We start from the raw sequence: 21,585 nt of genomic DNA, 5'->3' as shown, positions 1-21,585 counted from the left end.
AAATGCATGAAATAAGCTGCAGTTTTAGCTTATTCACCTTTGATCTTCTGTGCTAATACTGTTCAGGAAAAAAAAACCCCACAACCAACTTTCTCTACTTTTCTGTGTATTATATAAGCAGCATAAGGCCCTATTGAATATGCTGAAGTAAAATATCCCATTTGTCTGCAGTTTAATTTACTGTGGGAGTCACTAATCTGAAATAACTTAACACCACAGTTTAGTAACTCAAAGTAACTTAATACCATAGCTGTGGTAAAGAAATAACACAGTTACAGGCAGTGTTATTCTGATCTCAGGAGCATTGCGCCACTAAAACAAAACTAATGTTCCTGGGGAGATTTTTTAAGAGGGCCAGTGCAGTATTAATAAGGGACTTGGATACCCCAATATACCTCTCAAATAGACCCTCCTACACATACATCTTTACATGGCAGCTTGAACACTAGTGGTAATGCTGTGAGACTTCTGCTAGTGGTCATGAGGTACTCTATTGATCCCAGAGCCACACAGAATAGGAGACCCTGGGGATCATTATTGCCCTGTTCTATTAAGACACGAGGAATTTGCAAAGTAGAATCGGAGAGCCTTAAGAGGGATAGGGATTTTGGGGTTTGAAGCACTGATCAGACATCTGGGGTTCGTGGGTAGGGGAGGTTGAACTGGGGGTCCTCAAAGTGTCTAGGAAGTCTGTTCAGGGGAACCTTTGCAGTATGGAGGGAGAAAGGGGGTCAAAACTTACTAGGGGGAGAGTGTGGCACAGTGGTTAAAGCTACAGCCTCAGCAAACTGAGCTTGTGGGTTCAAACCCATGCTGCTCCCATGTGATACTGTGACTAAAAGATTCTCATATCAACCCATTGGATTCTTTCCAGACAAGTTTTGATTTCCCTGACACAGCAGTGAACAAGGCTACAAAACACTGTCAGCATCAGAGAGCTTAGAGATTTCAATGAAGCTCCAGGAATGCTGGTTTAAAGTCTGCATGGGAACGGGGATCGTGGGAATCTCTCCTTAACCCACGGGACTCCCACAGGGACCCCCCTCTGGCCCACAGGACTCCCAGGGGGACCCCCCTCTAGCCACGGGACTCCCACAGGGATGGAAGGCTTTGGAAGCAGGGTTCGTCCATATAATATAATGGACACGTCAGCCTTAGTAAAAGAGGGGGTTTATAAGTTAATTACCTGAACAGAAAACAAAAAAAGGGTTCCACCAAAGAGATTCCACAAGGAAAACAGCAGCGCAAACACAAAAGAAACTGTGGAATTGATGATCCTGTCAGAAGTAATTGCTGCTTTTTCTGGGGATGGGCGGGGATGGAGGTAATTCCTTGCGGGGATAGGTGAGGACGGAGAGGATCCTGGCAGGGACAGGTGGGGACGGAGAGGATCCTGGCGGGGACAGGTAGGGACGGGTGGGATTTCTGTCCCCGCGCAACTCTCTAGTTTAAAGGCAGCAAGTACTGTTTGAAAGTTACTGTTATATAACAAAAATAAGTTTGAAAAGTGTGAAGTCACTGGTCTAGCACATTTGAGATTTTAAAAATCTATTTTGGAAACTGCGTGCCGGAGGGTAGGTTGTTATACCAATGACTGGGAAAGGGAGCTTGGAGAATTCCTCTATACGACTCCCGCTATAAATCTGAGGCTTTACCTATCCTCTGGTTTTTGCTCTTATTCAAGGGCTATGTTGGATTGATAAATCTGTTAAATCATTTATAACTATAATAGGTGAGCCCTTTTTGGAGCTATTATGTTTGATGGTGATTTTTCCGACTACCCTTATATGACTGCTTTGTTTTTACTAACCTATTTTGAATCATTCCTCACACGTTCACTTCATATTCTACATAGCACCTGTCTTTTGTTTCGCCACTTTTTCAAATATAACTTTTTGGGACAATGGGGGGGGATTTTAAAGCCACCCACTGAAAAACTGCAAAACTAACAGCAATTAGATATGTAACTGATGTAGAATAAAACTGGAGATTAGCCATTTATTCACTGTCTATATGTTTTTTAGGTGTTCCTAGTGACCAGAGCAGTGGCACATCATCTCCTCTCTGTGACAGTGGTTTGCATCTCAATTATCACCCCAATAATACGGTAGGAATTTTAATATTTTTTTATAACTTTGGTAATGGTTACTACTATGGGGTTAGGAGAGACACTAACTGCATGGGTCAATGATTGGCTGAGTGGCAGACTTCAGAGGGTGGTGGTTAATGGTACCCTCTCTAAAACATCGGAGGTGACCAGTGGAGTGCCGCAGGGCTCGGTCCTGGGTCCACTCCTTTTCAACATATTCATAGGGGATCTGACTCAAGGGCTTCAAGGTAAAATAACACTATTCGCCGATGACGCCAAACTATGTAATATAGTAAGTGAATGCAGTTTACAGAATTATATGGCGCAGGACCTTCTTACATTGGAAAGTTGGTCCTCAACCTGGCAGCTAGGCTTCAATGCTAAGAAATGTAAGGTCATGCACCTCGGAAGCAGAAATCCATGCAGGACGTACTTCTTGAACGGAGAAACTTTAACTAGGACTTCAGCAGAACGAGATTTAGGAGTAATCATCAGTGCAGACATGAAAACTGCCAATCAAGTGGAGAAGGCTTCATCTAAGGCAAGGCAGATATTGGGTTGTATCAATAGAAGTTTCATCAGCCGAAAGCCTGAAGTCATAATGCCGTTGTACAGGGCCATGGTGAGACCTCATCTGGAGTACTGTGTGCAATTCTGGAGGCCACATTACAGTAAAGATGTGCGCAGAATTGAATCGGTTCAACGGACGGCCACCAGGATGATCTCGGGGCTCAAGGGTCTCTCGTACGAAGAGAGACTGAACAAATTGCAGCTCTACACTCTTGAGGAACGTAGGGAGAGGGGAGACATGATCGAAACATTTAAGTACCTCACGGGACGTGTCGAAGTGGAAGATGATATTTTCTTCCTCAAGGGACCCTCGGCCACAAGAAGGCACCCGCTCAAACTCAGGGGCGGAAAATTTCATGGCGACACCAGAAAGTATTTCTTCACAGAGAGAGTGGTTGATCATTGGAACAAGCTTCCAGTGCAGGTGATCGAGGCAGACAGCGTGCCAGACTTTAAGAATAAATGGGATACCCATGTGGGATCCCTACGAGGGTCAAGATAAGGAAATTGGGTCATTAGGGCATAGACAGGGGGTGGGTAAGCAGAGTGGGCAGACTTGATGGGCTGTAGCCCTTTTCTGCCGTCATCTTCTATGTTTCTATGTTTCTATGTTACTAATATTAACACTGTTAATTTCAGAACAAATGATGGGGCCTAATTACTAGAAATAGTAATTTGCTCACAAATTCTATATATACTATTTAAAACTATAAATGGAGACAGCCCAACCTACCTAAACGACTGCCTCATCCAAACCACCTCTACCAGGCATAGAAAAACACACACCCCATTCACTTACCCCCCAATCAAAGAAGTAAAATGGAAAAAACTATACAACGGACTACTGGCCACTCAGGCAGCGAAGATAGACAACCAAGTCTCCAACCTATTGAAAACAACCCCAGACTACAAGATGTTCAGAAAGGAAATAAAAACTATACTCTTCAAGAAATCCCTTAATAAAGCTTAATACCATGATAAAGCTTAACCCCCCACTTACCATCCCCTCCCTAACCCCAGATCATACTTTTCCCTCTCTTGGAAACCTTCTCTGATCTAACGTTGTAACCCTTCTTCCATAACTCTTTTTGTAATCCACTTTGAACCGAAAGGTAATGGCGGAATAGAAATCTATAATGTAATGTAATATAATATCCAATTCTATATGTTCAAGGTGAATTCCCAATTCAATTGGCTATTGAGTCCATTAGTGCCAATAATTGAGTGATAATTAACACTAAGCAACACCTGTTTGGAACAGGGCACACAATTTGCTACACACTATTCTATAATAATGGGCTCCCAAATCCCATAGTGCATAACCCAAAAGGGGGCTGACTATGGAAGGTACATGGGCGGGGCAGGGGCATTTCTAAAATTTACACCCAATGTTATAGAATACTGGGGATGTACTCCCAAATTGGGTGCCAGAAATGACACCTCGTTTCAGCAGGCATAAGTTCTGCACCCAAATTTAGCCAACATGGATTCTGCAAGGGGAGATCATGCCTAACGAACTTATTGCACTTCTTCGAAGGAATTAACAAATGGATGGACAGAGGAAACCCCATAGACAACATATACCTAGACTTCCAAAAAGCCTTTGACAAGGTACCCCATGCCTACTTCGGAAACTGAAGAACCATGGGGTGGAAGGAGACATTCATAGATGGATCAGAAATTGGTTGGTGGGTAGGAAACAGAGGGTAGGAGTGAAGGGCCACTACTCGGAATGGAGAAGGGTCACGAGTGGTGTTCCGCAGGGGTCGGTGCTCAGACCGCTGCTATTTAATATATTTATAAAGAAATAGGGACGAAGTGCGAGATAATAAAATTCGCGGACGACATCAAACTATTTAGTGGTGCTTGGATTAAAGAAGACTGCAAAGAATTACAAAGGGATTTGAACAAACTAGGGGAATGGGCGATGAGATGGCAGATGAAGTTCATCCTTGAGAAATGTAAAGTACTACGTGTGGGAAGCAGAAACCCAAGGTACAGCTATACGATGGGAGGGATGTTATTGAATGAGAGTACCCAAGAAAGGAACTTGGGGGTAATGGTGGACATGACAATGAAGCCGACTGCACAGTGCGCAGCGGCTGCTAAGAGAACAAATAGAATGCTAGGTATAATCAAGAAGGGTATTACAACCAGAACGAAAGAAGTTATCCTGCCATTGTATCAGGCGATGGTGCGTCCGCATCTGGAGTACTGTGTCCAATATTGGTCGCCGTACCTTAAGAAGGATATGACGATACTCGAGAGGGTTCAGAGGAGAGCGACACATCTGATAAAAGGTATGGAAAACCTTTCATACGCTGAGAGATTGGAGAAACTGGGACTCTTTTCACTAGAGAAGAGGAGACTAAGAGGGGATATGATAGAGACTTACAAGATCATGAAGGGCATAGAGAGAGTGGAGAGGGACAGATTCTTCAAACTTTCGAAAAATAAAAGAACAAGAGGGTATTCGGAAAAGTTGAAAGGGGACAGATTCAAAACGAATGCTAGGAAGTTTTTCTTTACCCAACGTTTGGTGGACACCTGGAATGCACTTCCAGAGGACGTAATAGGGCAGAGTATGGTACTGGGGGTTCAAGAAAAGATTGGACAATTTCCTGTTGGAAAAGGGGATAGAGGGGTATAGATAGAGGATTACTGCACAGGTCCTGGACCTGTTGGGCCGCTGCGTGAGCGGACTGCTGGGCACGATGTACCTCAGATCTGACCCAGCGGAGGCATTGCTTATGTTCTTAAAGCTACATTAGGCTTTTTTTTATCTCCAGCCATGGCGGTATTAGCTCTGACACTCATAGCATCTGACGCCTATGAGAATCAGAGCTAATATTGTCGCGGCTGACTATAAAACCTAATGGAGGTTTGTAAAAAGGTGTGTGTGTGGGGGGGGGGGGGGGTTGGCTCTAAAATCAGCACTCAACACCATTCTATAACAGGCATTCATCTTTGAGCACCCATTATAGAACAGCATTGAGCGCCCTTTTCTTTCAGTGCTGATTTTTTAGGGCCGTTTATTGAATCTGTCCCTTAATGGCCCTGCATTAATGTTTACAAGTATCAAAAGTAGTCGTGGTCCAAAAGCAAACATACACAAAATTTTAAAAAACATGCTTATTCAACTGCAAGCTTCACTTACTAAAAGGGGGTAGGAAAAGCCTCAGACCAAGTGTTATAACTCTGAACAAACCTTAGAGTAACCTCTCCTCTTTAATTATAGGCATAAAACCTCCTCTAATTTATAAATGCCTACTTCAAGTTGTAAGTGTTTTTTTTTGTAAGTCAGAAAACTATATATCAATTATTAGTTCATAACATTGTGCAAATCTCCTCATTCAAAATATATCAATTAGCAGTTTATAGCTTAAGCCCCCTCCCCTTCTATCGGACTTCATACTGTTCCTGTCTCCTTCCTTTCTTTTTCCTCCTTTTCTTTTCTTCTCTTCTTCTTCATTTCCTTTCTGCACTTCATAGCGGTTTTATTGTCCTAGTTCATTCATAATGCCTACAGTTCTTGATACTTTCTTGGACTGAATGTATTTCATTAGTGGCTTGTTTTTTGTTGACTATTATTTTATTTTATTCAGTTGGTTCAAGGCATATGTTTACTGGCATATGTCTACTTATATTTATACTGCTTTTTTAACTTTTAAATATTCAATAAAGAAATTGAACAAAAAAAAATAAGTGGACTTTGGTGAATAAAGCATAGAGTGACTGCAGTATGTTCGTTACTAACAGTAGTTATGTATGAGGGTTCTTTGGAAAGTTTCCACACTTTCATATTTTTACAGGTAATGGTAAGATGGTATGTCATAGAATGTCATGTGTCTAGTCAGTCAGGCAACTGGGCGATTATGTGAAAAAGTGATGTAATTTGCTTTTGAGATATTTAATAAACAGTGTTTAAAAAATAAAAGTGTAGAAACTTTTTGAAGATCCCTTGTATCTCTGATTCTGCCACTCATAGCAAATCTGTGTTACAGGCAACATAAAGGTGGTTGGTGGAGTAACTTTTGTTAGTAACTTTTGTTAGTGGTAAAAGGATAGTTGAAACACTCTTAAACACAACAGAGGAGGACCCCCTCCGGGCCTATTACTGATGGTAATATGGATGCTGAATAACTCCAAGGAATTATATACCCAAAAAAGTAAAAATGATTCACCAATATATTAGGATATAAGATAACTTGGGGTAAATCAGAAATTCTTCCATTAAATGTTCATTGTCAAAAAGGATTATTTGATTTGTTTTCTTTTCTGTGGAAAGATGAAGGTATTAAATATTTAGGAGTTTGGATTCAAAACACAGTGGAAGAAACGATGAAGGTTAATGAAAAAATGCTATTGATAAAGGTTACAGAGATGTGTGAGCAATGGAACCCAATGCATCTGTCTTGGTGGGGGAGGGTTCAAACCGTTAAAATAATGATTTTGCCTGTGGTTTGTTACCAAATGAGCATGTTACCAGTATATTTTCAGGGGTCATTTTATAAGAAATTAAATAGTATTTTAACGAAATTTATTTGGCTTGGGAAATCAGCAAGAATAGCTATGGTGTCTTTACAAAAACCAATTGCTGAAGGAGGGGTAAATTTTCCCAATTTTTATAGGTACCATCAAGCCTATATCATGCAACAAGGTTATGTACTGGATCCTCCCTGAGCTCATGGAAAAATTCCCAGATTGGTTGTCATTAGAATGGCAACTCATGTTTCCTCTAAGATTAAGTCATGTTCTTAGTATTAAAATGCCTAGAATATATAAAGAAAATAGTATTTTAGTAGATACTTGGAAAACTTTAAGATATGTTAATGATTTAATACCTATTTCAATACTTAAATCAACATATCAAACACTATGGCTAAACTCCAAGGTTAAAATTGGCAGATTTCAGATCATCTGGAAATATTGGATAAAGGCAGGTATATGTACTTTAGATGATGTTATTTCTAATGGTAAGCTGCTTGACTTTTCACAATTGCAACACAAATATGGTCTGAATAAATTACAAAATTTTATGTTTAAATCATTTTTATTAAACAACACAAGTGGTAAGAATCAATAGTATCAGAAACAATTTTCAGGCATAAACCTCAGCCAATTCCCCATCCCCAACCCCCCACCCTCCCCGGGCAGCAGCAGCGGCAACCAAAGAAAATGACAATTGTAAGAAGCAAACCAAAAGGAACAAATTATAAATCCCAAATTTTCTGCTGAACATAAGGAGTGAAGGTAAGGCTGAATAGCTGCCAACATTGACAGAACAAGCGTCCCGCTTTAGAAGACAAGTCCACAATGTCTCTGCGTTCCAGCAACATTTGATGCAACATAAATTTTAAATGGTTGCAGTTGAAGCAGGCCTTTCAGGTCGGGTTCCCTGAATGGAAAAATCTTAGTGATAAGTATAGTTTGCAGTTCTTGTGTAGACTATATGGGACACCAGGCCGCACAGTGGTATAAATTGATATCTGGATATATATTAAAAAAAACTCAATGACTGGTCTGAGAGACATTTGGAGCATTGAGATTAAGTACCAAATTAATGCATCTCAATGGCCAAGAATTTGGTCTTGGAAGATGAGACAAACTTGGTTTTTTCTGTTACATAGAGCATTTTGGATCCCGGTACGTTTACAAAAATTAGATTGCTCCAAGTCTAATAGATGTTGGCACTGTCATCTTGAAGCTGGGACATTGGATCATTTATTTTTTTATTGTCCTCTGATACATAGTTTTTGGGAATCTATTTGGGGTCAAGTTAATAATTTGCTTGAAAATCCAGTTGCACTTTCATATGATACTATATTATTTGGTACATCAATGAGGGCAAAGAGTCAAATATCCTCTAAAAATAATAAATTTTTACTCATAATAACAGGAGTTGCCATTAAACGCATTACAAGGAATTGGAAAAATTATGATAGATTAAGTTATAGTTTTTGGTGGAATTCACTGTGTCACATTTTCAAAATGGAAAGAACACTAGCCATTCAGAAAGGATGTTTAAAAAAGTTTACTGATGTTTGAGAGCCATTAACTAAATATTGCACGGTTTGATTATAATAATAATAATTTTCTCTTTTTACTTATTAAAATATAGGGTGGGAGGGAGGGTGGGATTATTTTGAATGATATTGATATTTATAATGGAGGAAGGGAGGGTATTTATTATGACTTAGTTTTTGTCAGAAACAGTAAGTGATATTAAAGTGTATACGATTGTATTTTGTTGCACTTGTGGAAAGTTTAAAAATGAATAAAGAATTAAACAAACAAAATAATTCACCAAAACTAATACAAAATATTAAACAGAATAATATTAACAGTATTCTATAAATATATGGCTCCCAGTCAGCTCTGTACCCCTAGTCCACAATCTTCCTGTTGGCCATGTGAGCAACACTGAGACAGAAATCCTATGGATGTGTCTTATCAGGGTTTTTTTTCCCCTATAGGTTGTTAGAAAGCCCTCAAGCTTCAGACATGCTTGTTTTTAGTTTAATGTTGGGTTATCAAACACATTTTGATATTAATAGAGACCTTCTTATACTAAGCCGCGATAGAGGTTTCTATCACAGCCTGGAGCACTAAATGCTCCGACGCTGTTCTAACGCTCATAGGAATTCTATGAGTGCCGGAGCAGTATTGAAGCATTTAGGCCCTGATTCTCCAAAGTGCATCCCGATTAGGCAGCTGTAGGCGTCCTACAGCTGTCTAATCAGCCAATCGGGATGCACGTTTTAAAAAAAAAAATGCTCCCCAGGCAAGCCTGAAGGCGCCTCCGGGAGCCTAGGGAGACCCGCAAGATGCCTAAGCTCGTCTAAGGGCCTTAGGCGAGCCTTAGGCTGAACCTAGGCGGCCCTACGCATCTCCCTAGTAGAGGAGTAGCTCAAAATGTAGGCCAGCAAAATGCTGACCTACATTGTAAGTAGACGCGGCCGCTATACTTATCGCGGCAAGGGATCTCTCTGCCGCTATAAGTATAGCGGGCCGCGGCCCCCTGACCAGGAGGGTGCCCAAACCCTCTGCCCGAAGACGCACCCCCCCCCCCCCCCGACACTACCGACCGACACTACCGACCGCCCCCACCGACATTACCGATCTCTCCCCCCCCCCCCGACAATATTTTTCGCTGGCAGGAGGGTGTCCAATCCCTCCTGCCCGAAGACACCCCCCCCAGCGCTAACAACCCCCAAACCTCCACTCCACCAAACCTGTTCTTAGATGGGTCTTGCACGTCTTGAGCCGGCAGGCACGCCTCGTCGAAATGAAGCGGGCCCGCCCCTTCCCGGCCCATTCCGCCGAAGCCTAAGGCCTGATTGGCCCAGGCTCTAGAAGCCTGGACCAATCAGGCCTTAGGCATAGCGGGTCCGCCCATCTCCACTTAATCTAAGGCCTGATTGGCCAAACAGACCTTAGACTTAATCTAAGGCCTGATTGGCCAATCAGACCTTAGACTTAGTGGGGATGGGCAGACCCGCTATGCCTAAGGCCTGATTGGTCCAGGCTTCTAGATCCTGGGCCAATCAGGCCTTAGGCTTTGGCGGGATGGGCCGGAAAGGGGCGGGCCCGCTTCATTTTGATGAGGCGTGCCTGCCGGCTCAAGACGTGGAAGACCCATCTAAGAACAGGTTTGGTGGAGTGGAGGTTTGGGAGTTGTTAGCGCCGGGGGGGGGGGGGTGCGTCCTATTCAGAATCAGGGCCTAGGTGTCTTGCGGGCCTCGCCTTCAATATAGGCGGCCTGCCTGGGGAGCATTTTAAAAAAAAAAACGTGCATCCCGATTGGCTGATTAGACAGCTGTAGGACGCCTACAGCTGCCTAAAATCGGGACGCACTTTTAGAGAATCAGGCCCTTAGTGCTCCGGGCTATGGTAGAAACTTCTACCACAATTTAATAAAAAGGGGGGAATATTAGCTGTACCTAATGGTTAGAGAAAAAGGCAGAGAATCAGGGGAGCTAGGGTTCAAATCCCACTATTTCTCATGTACAAACTTAAAGGGCAGTTCTATAACACCCACCTTGTGCACACAAGTATAGTACAGACCAAGCCCATAGGTCTATTATTTTTCATCTATCATCTATAATCAGCCTTCAGAGGCAATTTCTGTCCTTATTTCACTGGAATTATTATCAAGGTACATATAGCCATGTGTTGGCCTGTAGGGATGCTAGTGTTGTGCAGAGAAAATGAGTGCTGGTTCATATTTCACCAGCAGAATACGTTTCAGGAATTTTATTTCTCATCTGCTTTTCTTGGCTCAGGGAATTATCCCTATGGCAGGTTTACTCCAATGCACCTTGTTTGCTAACTCATACATGTTGGTAATGTAACTCATTGACAGCTGTGTAGCAATGTGGAAGCCAATCATCATGCCTGTGCAATATGCCTAAACTTTATTTGCATACACTGCCTCCATTTTATGCAAATGTCTTTGATGCATATTCATTGTGGATATCCTGAAAACCTGACTGGCAAGGGGGCACTCAAGGACCAAGTGGAGAAACACTGTTCTAGCCAAATGGATAGTGTCCCCATGGCCGCATGCCATCTGCATAAGGAATCCAGTTCGGATTTTTCTCTGTGCCTCTAATCTGTACTTCACTGAGCTCCTTTGCTCCACCTACAGGTTTTCTCTTCTGCACATGTGCCAGCAGGAGTGTGTTTGTTCTGCTCTCCACATTTTATTATTTTATTTGGTGTTTTTAGTCCTTTTCTCGGGATTCTTGTGCTCGGAGCATTTCTTTAGCTTGCCTGCATTGAGAACACACAGACCTATGTCTATAGCTGATTGGCCAATCCCAGTAGGTACCTGTTAGCCAGCCTGCTTAGTTTTCTTTGCTTATTTTTCTTTGGAGTTCAGAGCCATCCTTGAAGTTGTCTTACCTACTGTTAAGCAGAGGTTGAGCACAGGCTGGTAGGCATCTTTAGGAGGCTTGGCGGTGTCTCGCAGGGTGCCAGCTGCGTCTTCTCACATCTACCTATCCTGGTGCACATCCGTTGGTCCGCTGGGGTGGAGGTGCAGTTAAGCATAGGGTCTGACTGGCAACCTGAATATCATCGTTGTAGAGGCATTCCCAGCATGAGGCAGTGATTCTCTGATCCAGCTTCTGTAAGAGAGCTGAGGCAGGCTGCAGCACAGATCCAAAAACAGTCACAGTAAGTAAAGGCTGTCACAGCCTATGAGGTGAATCAGGGGAGGTCTAAAAAGTAGGGATTTCAAGGTTTATGCATGTCTCCCTGTGTTCCCCCACATGAAAAATCCTAAAATCATCATTTAAAAAAACACTTTACTAAATGTAGAAAACATCAAAATGTTGGCGCAAATTTCATAGCGGTGGCTATCTTGGATTTTTAAAAGTCTTTTTTCAAAAGCTCACTGCTTCTCCAAAATTGCAATTTTTGCCTCAAATCTTGATAGGATAGAGTCCTTAGACTCTCCTAATGTGAATTTTGCCAGGATTGTGCAAATTAGGTATTTCAGGAGCCAATGAAAATGTGTTACAAATGTTTGTGCCTACATTTAGACATGGATGCCCTTATTTTATAATTATGCATATAACGTAAAGTAACACCCCCAATCTTCCCATGTTCAGCTTATTTCTGCACCCCTTTTTTTGATTCACATATAAAATTTAGGAATAACCCTTAATTGTTTCTAAGTAACATCAAAAAATTGTTTGTCAAAGCCAATTATTGGCACTAATTAGCTTGTTATTCAGTTTAATTCTCCATGCAATTTTGGTACATGTCCAAAATTGTGCACGCAATTGTGTTTTTTTAATAGAATTATGGGATTAGAGTGGATTTCTGTGCTCAACTCTGAGCATCAGATTTACACTAACTTCCTAGGCGCAGGACCCAGAAGTGATGTCAGAGAGAGCCGACACCGACGCGGGCAACAAGTTTGTGATGCTGCTCGTGCAAAGAAAATTTAAGAGGTACGGGGGATGGGAAGAAGTGAACATGCATGGTGGGAGGAAGGGTTGGGAAGCAGCAGGGGTGGAGAGGAGGGCGGGAGCTGGTGCTCCCACAGAGACGGTGCCTGGGCAGACCTTCCCCCCCCCAATGTCCCTCTGATGGGGAGTAATTCCCTGCTTAAGTGAGCTGCATAGTAGGATAACAGTTAGTGATGTAAGATCTTTTAGGTCTTCTTTGCAGGGAGAGGTAGGAAAAAATGGAGTTGAATCGCAAAAGGCGGGTCGGAGAGGCGAACGCAAATACTTCCATCATGTAGTTTGGTAGGAGGCCATACTGTACTTTATACTTAAAGTAGCCCAGTTTGAACAGTGAACAGGCCTTGATGGGAGCCAATGCAGTTGCTTATAGTAAGGTGTGACATGGTCGGTTTTCCTTAGGCCAAAGATAAGACGCATAGTGTTCTTACATTTCTAATGAACTTATGCATGTTAATTCATATCCTGACTAGCCATTGAAGTAAAATTTCTTGAAGAATTCTGCACTGGATTCCGATGATTCAGGGGTTTATTTTTATCACACAAAACAGCTGTTACTTGCTAACTCCTTTTCTGCATTCATGCTCTATGCACCTCTTTCTTCCATAATCTAATAAAATCCATTTTCTCTAAGGTATGATTTTTTTTATTTTTTATTTTTTTTACTATTTCCGCACTGATGTTTCAAACTAAATAGTAGTTCTTTAGTGGAAAACAAAGCTATTATTTGCTTTACTTTTAATCAGAAGAAATAATCTATTAGTAATCCTGAGACTTTTGTCAGTTAGAGTAGAATACATTATCCCAGGACAAGCAGGCAGCATATTCTTGACTGATGGGTGACGGCACCGACGGAGCCCCAGTACGGACAATTTTAGAGTGATTGCACTCTAAGAACTTGGAAAGTTCCAGTAGGCTGCACCGCGCACGCGTGAGTGCCTTCCCGCCCGACAGAGGCGCGCGGTCCCCAGTTTCTTAGTTTCCGCGGAGCTAAGAAGTTGCATTTTTCAACGGCTGTTGAAATTTTTTCTTATACGCCTTCCCGCTCGCGAAACCTTTTTGGGAGTTTTTTCCCTTCTTTCTTTTCTTTTTCTAAAAAAAAAAAAAAAACGAGAGTTTATTTCTTTATTTTTTTCTTCATTTCGGTTTTGCCCCGGCGGGGCCTACTGCCACCATCGAGGCCTCGGCCTTCGATTTGGCAGAAGCCATTTTCACTTTCATGCCCCCCCAGCCAGGGTTTAAAAAGTGCCAGCGGTGTGCACGGCCTATATCCCTCACGGACCCGCACAACTGGTGCTTACAGTGCCTGGGTCCTGAGCATCAGGCTTCCACCTGCACCCGCTGTGCCACGTTAAAAAAAGTACATTAAAAAATCGCCAGATACAACAGCGATTACTCTTCGGTGCCGATATGTCCGATCCTGCGGCATCGACACCGGCATCGGCTCCATCGCAGTCGGCACCCACTTCGTCGACACCGCGCGATACCGCGCCGGCTTCGCAACATCCAGGTAAGCCGGCTAAGAAGCCTTCCCCGCTGGAGCGTCCTCCGGTCTCGATTGCAGCGAGCCCAGTCCTGCCGACCGTGAGGCGCCCGCGGAAGCGCTCCGCCCCTATCGAGGTGAGTCCCTCGACCTCGGGCTCCTCATCTCCGGGGTGTCGAGCAGCACCGCAGGTACCGCAAAAGAAAAAGGCGGTACCGGTGCCCTCTTTGGATGAGCGCATTGCAGCCGTCCTACAGACGCAGCTCAAGGAGCAGTTACAACAACTCCTTCCTGCTCTATTGGCACCGAACCTTCCGGTCCCGGTCCGGTCTGAGCTGCCGGTACCGGCAGTGGAGCAACCTTTATTGTCTGCGTCCACTGTCTCGGTACCGGTTCACTCGGCCTCATCAATATCGATGCCAGTTCTTGCACCGGAACCGAGAGCCCAGCATCAGTCGGTAACATCTCCCGGTACCGTATCTATGAGGTCGGGTAAGTCGGCACGCAAATCCCGACACCTAGAACCCTCTACTCCGGAGTCTCGAGACCGTAGCTCCCATATTAGGGACCCTGATCTGTGGGGTGACTCCGAAGAGCCTTTTCTTTCTGAGGGTGAGTGTTCCTCGGATGAGGATGATCCTGTTGTTCCTGATCCATCCTCCAAACATGATTCCACGTCTTTCACTTCTTTCCTGAAGGACATGTGCGAATCTCTCTCCATTCCTTTGGAGGCTGAGTCTAATAAATCCAAGGCCTTTCTTGATGCCCTTGACTTTGACCAGCCTCCAAAGGAATTTTTGAAACTCCCTCTTCATGACATCTTGAGGGAAACTTTTTATAAAAATTTAGAGACTCCTTTTACTATCCCAGGAGCTCCCCGTAAATTGGATTCATTATATAAAGTAATTCCTATTCCTGGATTCGATAAGCCACAGCTTCCACATGAATCACTGCTTGTGGAATCTACGCTTAAGAAGTCTGCGGGAGCTAGTGTATATGCTTCTGTCCCTCCTGGCAGAGAAGGTAAAGCCATGGACAAATTTGGTAAGCGGTTATACCAGAATGCAATGCTAGCTAATAGATCTGGTAATTATGCTTTTCACTTTTCATTTTATCTTAAGCATCTCCTTACCACCATGGCTTCCTTTGAAAAGTACCTTCCTGAGTGGAAACGACAGGCTTTCCACCAATGCTCGTCTTCTCTTTTCCAACTCCATAAATTTATGGTAAGATCCATTTACGATACCTTCGAACTTACCTCCAGAGCAACGGCCATGTCTGTGGCCATGCGCCGCCTTGCCTGGCTTAGAGTATCCGAGCTTGATGTCAACCATCAAGATCGGTTGGCTAATGCTCCATGCCTGGGGGATGAGCTTTTTGGGGAATCCATGGACTCGACCACCCAAAAGCTCTCCGCCCATGAGACACGCTGGGATACTCTCCTCAAAACAAAAAAGAAGACTCCACCGGCACGGCCTTTCAGACAGCAGTCGGCCTAACAACGCCGTTATGTGGCTCGTCCATTGCCATCAGTTCCCCAGCAAACTAGGCGTCAACGTCAACAACAACGTCAGACTCCTAGACCACCACAGCAACAACCTGTGAAGCCGCCTCCACAGCAAAAACCTACGAAGCCCTTTTGACTTAATTCTCCAGGGCATAGCCAGCGTCCAAACATCTACCCACCTACCTCAACCTATAGGTGGCCGTCTCACTTTTTTTCTCAGCCGGTGGGAAGTTATCACTTCGGACCAATGGGTCCTCAACATCATCCGCCACAGCTACTCTCTCAACTTTCAGACCCTTCCGGCCCAAAGTCTACCAAAAGAGTTTGCTTTGAACACTCCTCAGTCTTCCCTCCTTCTTCAGGAGGTTCAATCCCTCCTCCTTCTGAACGCTATAGAGGAAGTTCCTCTGGATCAAAAGGGGCAGGGATTCTACTCCCGTTACTTTCTAGTCCCCCAAAAAACAGGAGATCTCAGATCAATTCTAGATCTTCGCGATCTCAACAAATGCTTGGTCAAGGAAAAATTCAGAATACTTTCTCTGGCCACTCTTTACCCTCTTCTCGATCATGGCGACTGGCTATGCTCCCTCGATCTCAAAGAAGCATACACTCACATACCGGTCAATCTGGCCTCCAGACAGTATCTCCGCTTCATGATCAATCATTGTCATTACCATTACAAGGTGCTACCCTTCGGTCTTGCCTCCTCTCCAAGAGTGTTCACCAAATGCCTGATTGTGGTGGCTGCCTTTCTACGCTCTCACCACCTTCAGGTCTTTCCTTACCTGGACGACTGGTTAATCAAGGCCATTTCATCTCAGTCAGTACTCCTGGCCACCAACCAGACCATCCTTTTTCTACAACTCCTGGGATTCGAGATCAATCTACCCAAATCTCATCTTATCCCCACGCAAAGACTTCAATTCATTGGAGCGGTGTTGGACACAGTCCTGATGAGAGCGTTCTTGCCGTCCAACCGTCTTCACACTCTTCAATATCTTTGTCAGCAGGTGCTTCCACAACGTTCCATCTCTGCCAAGCAAATGATGATACTCTTGGGTCACATGGCCTCGACAGTTCATGTCACCCCCCTTGCACGTCTTCACCTGCGCACTCCTCAATGGACCCTAGCTACCCAGTGGTCCCAAGCGACGGATCCTTGCTCACGACACATATCTGTGCCATCATCTCTTCGTCAATCTCTTCAATGGTGGTTGATATCCTCAAATCTCTCCAGAGGTCTTCTGTTCCATCTACCTCCTCATCAACTTGTCATCACCACCGACGCCTCCCCTTATGCCTGGGGAGCTCATTTGAACAAATTCCAAACTCAAGGACTTTGGACAGTCCAGGAAATGAAGCACCACATCAATTTCCTGGAACTCAGAGCGATGTTTTATGCCCTCAAGGCCTTCCAACATCTTCTCTTTCCTCAGGTTCTTCTACTGTGCACAGACAATCAAGTTGCGATGTATTACATCAACAAACAGGGTGGGACAGGCTCTCGCCTCTTGTGCCAGGAAGCCCAGAAGATTTGGTCTTGGGCCACAGCTCGCCAATTATTCCTGAAAGCTATCTACATTCAGGGGGAACAGAATTCCTTAGCGGACAAACTCAGCATAATTCTCCAGCCCCACGAATGGACTCTCGATCCTTTGACTCTCCAGTCCATTTTCGCTCAATGGGGCACTCCTCAGGTTGACCTCTTTGCAGCTCCTCACAATCATCAGCTGCCCCACTTCTGCTCCAGACTCTACTCTCCTCACCGTCTGGCAGCGGATGCATTTCTCCTGGATTGGTCCAATCTGTTCCTGTATGCTTTCCCTCCTCTGCCGCTCATGTTACGAACCTTGTTCAAGCTCAAGAGGGAACAAGCCACCATGATTCTGATTGCTCCACGGTGGTCCAGGTAACATTGGTTCTCCCTTCTACTTCAACTCAGTTCCAGGGAACCTTTTCTTCTTCCACTGTTTCCTTCTCTGCTTATGCAGCATCAGGAAACCCTTCTGCATCCCAACCTCCAGTCTCTGCACCTGACAGCTTGGTATCTCTCGGGCTGACTTCACATGATTCTCTTCTGTCTCAGCCCGTTCGTTCTATTCTGGATGCTTCCAGGAAACCGGCCACTCTGCAATGTTACCATCAGAAGTGGGCACGGTTTTCTTCTTGGTGTATTCTTCATCATCATGATCCCACTTCCCTTGCAGTGGAGACCTTGTTGGATTATCTTCTTTCCTTATCTGACTCTGGTCTCAAGTCTACGTCCATCAGAGTCCACCTCAGTGCTATTGCTGCTTTTCATGAGCCAGTTCAGGGGAAACTTCTCTCAGCTCATCCTTTAGTGTCCAGATTCATGCGGGGTCTTTTTCATGTGAAACCACCTCTTAAGCCCCCTCCTGTGATCTGGGATCTCAATTTGGTTCTGTCTGCTCTAATGAAGCCTCCATTTGAACCCTTGGCTACCGCCACTTTCAAGTTTCTTACTTAGAAGGTACTTTTCCTTATTGCGCTCACCTCTGCCAGGAGGGTCAGTGAGCTCCATGCACTAGTTGCTGATCCACCTTTCACAGTCTTCCATCATGACAAGGTGGTTCTGCGTACACATCCAAAGTTTCTTCCTAAGGTTGTCTCTGAATTCCATCTCAACCAATCCATTGTTCTGCCTGTTTTCTTTCCGAAACCTCACTCTCATTCTGGAGAACAGGCTCTTCATTCTTTGGACTGTAAGCGGGCTTTAGCTTACTATTTAGACCGTACTAAGCCCCACAGATCATCACCCCAACTCTTTCTGTCCTTTGATCCGAATAAATTGGGACGTCCTGTTTCTAAACGTACGCTGTCAAATTGGCTCGCAGCGTGCATTTCATTCTGTTATGCTCAGTCCGGACTGCCACTGGAAGGTTCTGTCACGGCCCATAGAGTTAGAGCTATGGCAGCATCTGTAGCTTTCCTCCGTTCCACTCCTATTGAGTAAATCTGCAAGGCTGCTACTTGGTCCTCAGTTCATACTTTTACATCTCATTATTTTCTGGATGCATTCTCCAGACGGATTGGACACTTCGGCCAATCTGTTTTGCTAAATTTGTTTTCCTAATGGCCAACCTTCCCTCCATCCCTCTTTTTGTTAGCTTGGAGGTCACCCATCAGTCAAGAATATGCTGCCTGCTTGTCCTGGGATAAAGCACAGTTACTTACCGTAACAGGTGTTATCCAGGGACAGCAGGCAGATATTCTTGCATCCCACCCACCTCCCCGGCTTGGCTTCTTAGCTGGCTTATCCTAACTGGGGACCGCGCGCCTCTGTCGGGCGGGAAGGCACTCGCGCGTGCGCGGTGCAGCCTACTGGAACTTTCCAAGTTCTAAGAGTGCAATCACTCTAAAATTGTCCGTACCGGGGCTCCATCGGTGCCGTCACCCATCAGTCAAGAATATCTGCCTGCTCTCCCTGGATAACACCTGTTACGGTAAGTAACTGTGCTTTATATGATTTCTAGATCTCCTCTGGTTGCTTTCTTGTATCATCAGAGATATAAATAGAAAAGCAAGATGTATGTGCCTTGTTACAGAAAACAGTTTTTAGTTCCAAACATTACAAAGGCACAGATAAACAAATCCCTCATGGTTTGCCACACTGTTGCAGAACATCCTGATACCACTGAGATATGTGGAAGAGGAGAATTTCATAAGCACTGCATGCTGACATGAATAATAATGCCAGGAATAAGCCTTCATACGAGTCTTTCTGAGTTTGCCAATGCCTGCAATTAGACTTGATTAATTTGCATTTTTCAGCATAAAATGTTACTGAGAAAAATATATTGTACTGTATCCACTAGATCTCACCAACAAGAATGCTAAAAATAAATTAATTGTTCCACCGTCAAACCACTGGTGTTATAGAAATTCCTTAAAAACCCTTTATATAGATTTAGGGTTCCTTTTACTAAGCTGCGATAGCGGTTTTAACGCGTGCTTTACGCACGCTAAATTGTCACACACGCTAGACGCTAATGCCAGCATTGAGCTGGCGTTAGTTCCAGCCACATAGCATGGGTTTAGCACACGCGGCAATTCTGTGTACGCTAAAAACGCTATCGCAGTTTAGTAAAAGGAGCCCTTAGGAGGATGTTGTCAACATGGGCTACTGTTAAGGTGAGCTATTTTACCTCAAGTTTTGCTTTTTTAACACAGGGTTCCATTTAATGCAATGAGACCCTGTGGTAAAATAACCCACCTTAATGGTAGCTCACATTGATAACTCCACTCCATTATATGCACATTATTCCATGGTGCCTGCTAGTTAATGCCTATAAATACTGAAAAATTCATTGAATATGTTTTAATATGCATAAACAGGCAAACTATCACAAAACCTTTTAACTTGATCAGGTGATAGCCTGTTTCTGTGCATTATCTTTGCATTGAAGGATCCTTACAGTAAGGTACTGTGAAATTTAGGCTTAGCGCTTTCTAAAGTGAGACTTTGCTGTGTGCATTAAAGTTGAACATTTTCCTTTTTTTAATTATCTAATCTAATTTAATCTAAACTGCCACATTTAACCCACTTTATCCCTATAATGGTCCAAAACAACTTACAGTATTAAATTTATATTAATACTTGTAACATAAAAATTTAATGCAGAGTATCATCATAAATTTATATCATCTTAATTTCCTACCTCAAAAAATTTATTAAATAAGCTTTGAAACAGATATAAGAAAATTGATTTTTCAAAGTACTGTAGATGGTAACATATTCCAAATTTGAACTGAGTGGTGAGAAAGGAATTGTCAGAATTTTTTTTTTTATTTACTTGATTCCTTTTAAAGGAACGTATATTGAAGTAAAGAAATCACTCAATGATAATTTTTATAAATGAGCTGTGCTGATGATACAGATGAGTCTACAAGTTTTTATGCTCAGAATCATGGAGGGGGGTGCTGGGGATAAACCCCAGGACCAACCACCTCACTGCCCAATCATCGCATGTAAAGAGTAGACAAATATTATATCATGTAAAAATGTTATTAGTTGTAAATGTCTACTAGATTCTTAAGAGACTCAGCAAACTTATCTGTTAGTTTGCAGGTCCCGACGCGCGTTTCGCCCCTGCCTCAGGGGACCAACAATGGTGTGTGAAAACAATCATGCGGTGGGCTCAAAGATTCTGAAAAATATAAAAGGTTAAACGAATTAATGTTTATTAATTAAAGAACATGTAAAACCTAGAATATAAATACAAATAAATTCTATATGTCTTGGCCGTGCAGAACGGAACTTACCAAAAAACAGTACTTGCCTCGCGCAATGAAGCGATAGACAAGTGTCACAGCTTATGACTCCAATATGTTACCGGGGCGGAAGAACCGCCATGTTTTTAAAGGGCTCCAACGTACTGACGTACTAGACATTTCAATAATGACCCAGCCAATCAGAGACCGCTGGGTGCCCTAATCAAAAATGAGGGAAATTTAAGTAATGAAAAGGCAAAACGAGCTGCCAATACCGGCTGACATGCGAAAAAAGAGAGGAAAACTGCAAAAAAAGGGTGTCGGAAACTAAAAAACTACATAAACAAAAAACTGAATGTGTTTGAATATGGGAATTACAGGAAGGCTCGCCATTCGATCTCACTGTTGAGACCCTGAGGGTGTAAAGTGTGCAATTTATAAATCCAACTTTGTTCTCTACTATAAAGTCTCGCTTTCAAATTGCCTCCCCGGGGAAGAAAAGGTACTTCCAAAATTGAAAACTGCAATGATGACAACTGATGATTATGTGTCAACCAATGTTGGGTAAGTGAAGCTTCCATAACTTTGGTGGTGATTCTACTGAGATGTTCCCCTATACGTACCCTAATGCTTCTAATAGTATGCCCTATATACAATAAATGGCATGGGCACTGTACCACGTATACAACTCCACTGGTAGAACAAGTCGTGGAAATAATATTTGTAC

The 21,585-nt window shown here is 43.4% G+C and overlaps 1 protein-coding gene across 10 annotated transcripts in view; it reads left to right on the top strand.

The window, feature by feature from the left end:
• SNTG1 (syntrophin gamma 1) overlaps positions 1-21,585 on the top strand; it is a 1,000,749-nt gene that overhangs the window by 670,708 nt on the left and 308,456 nt on the right. For all 10 annotated transcript variants that reach the window (XM_033934198.1, XM_033934202.1, XM_033934200.1 and 7 more), the window contains one exon: positions 2,025-2,107. In XM_033934198.1, coding sequence (XP_033790089.1) covers positions 2,025-2,107 — 83 coding nt within the window. The remainder of the gene's footprint in view (positions 1-2,024; positions 2,108-21,585) is intronic.

Source organism: Geotrypetes seraphini, chromosome 2, assembly GCF_902459505.1.
Source record: "Geotrypetes seraphini chromosome 2, aGeoSer1.1, whole genome shotgun sequence".
Classification (NCBI taxonomy): Eukaryota; Metazoa; Chordata; class Amphibia; order Gymnophiona; family Dermophiidae; genus Geotrypetes; species Geotrypetes seraphini.
Note: the sequence above shows the minus strand (reverse complement) of the source record. Positions and strands in the feature narration are given on the sequence as shown.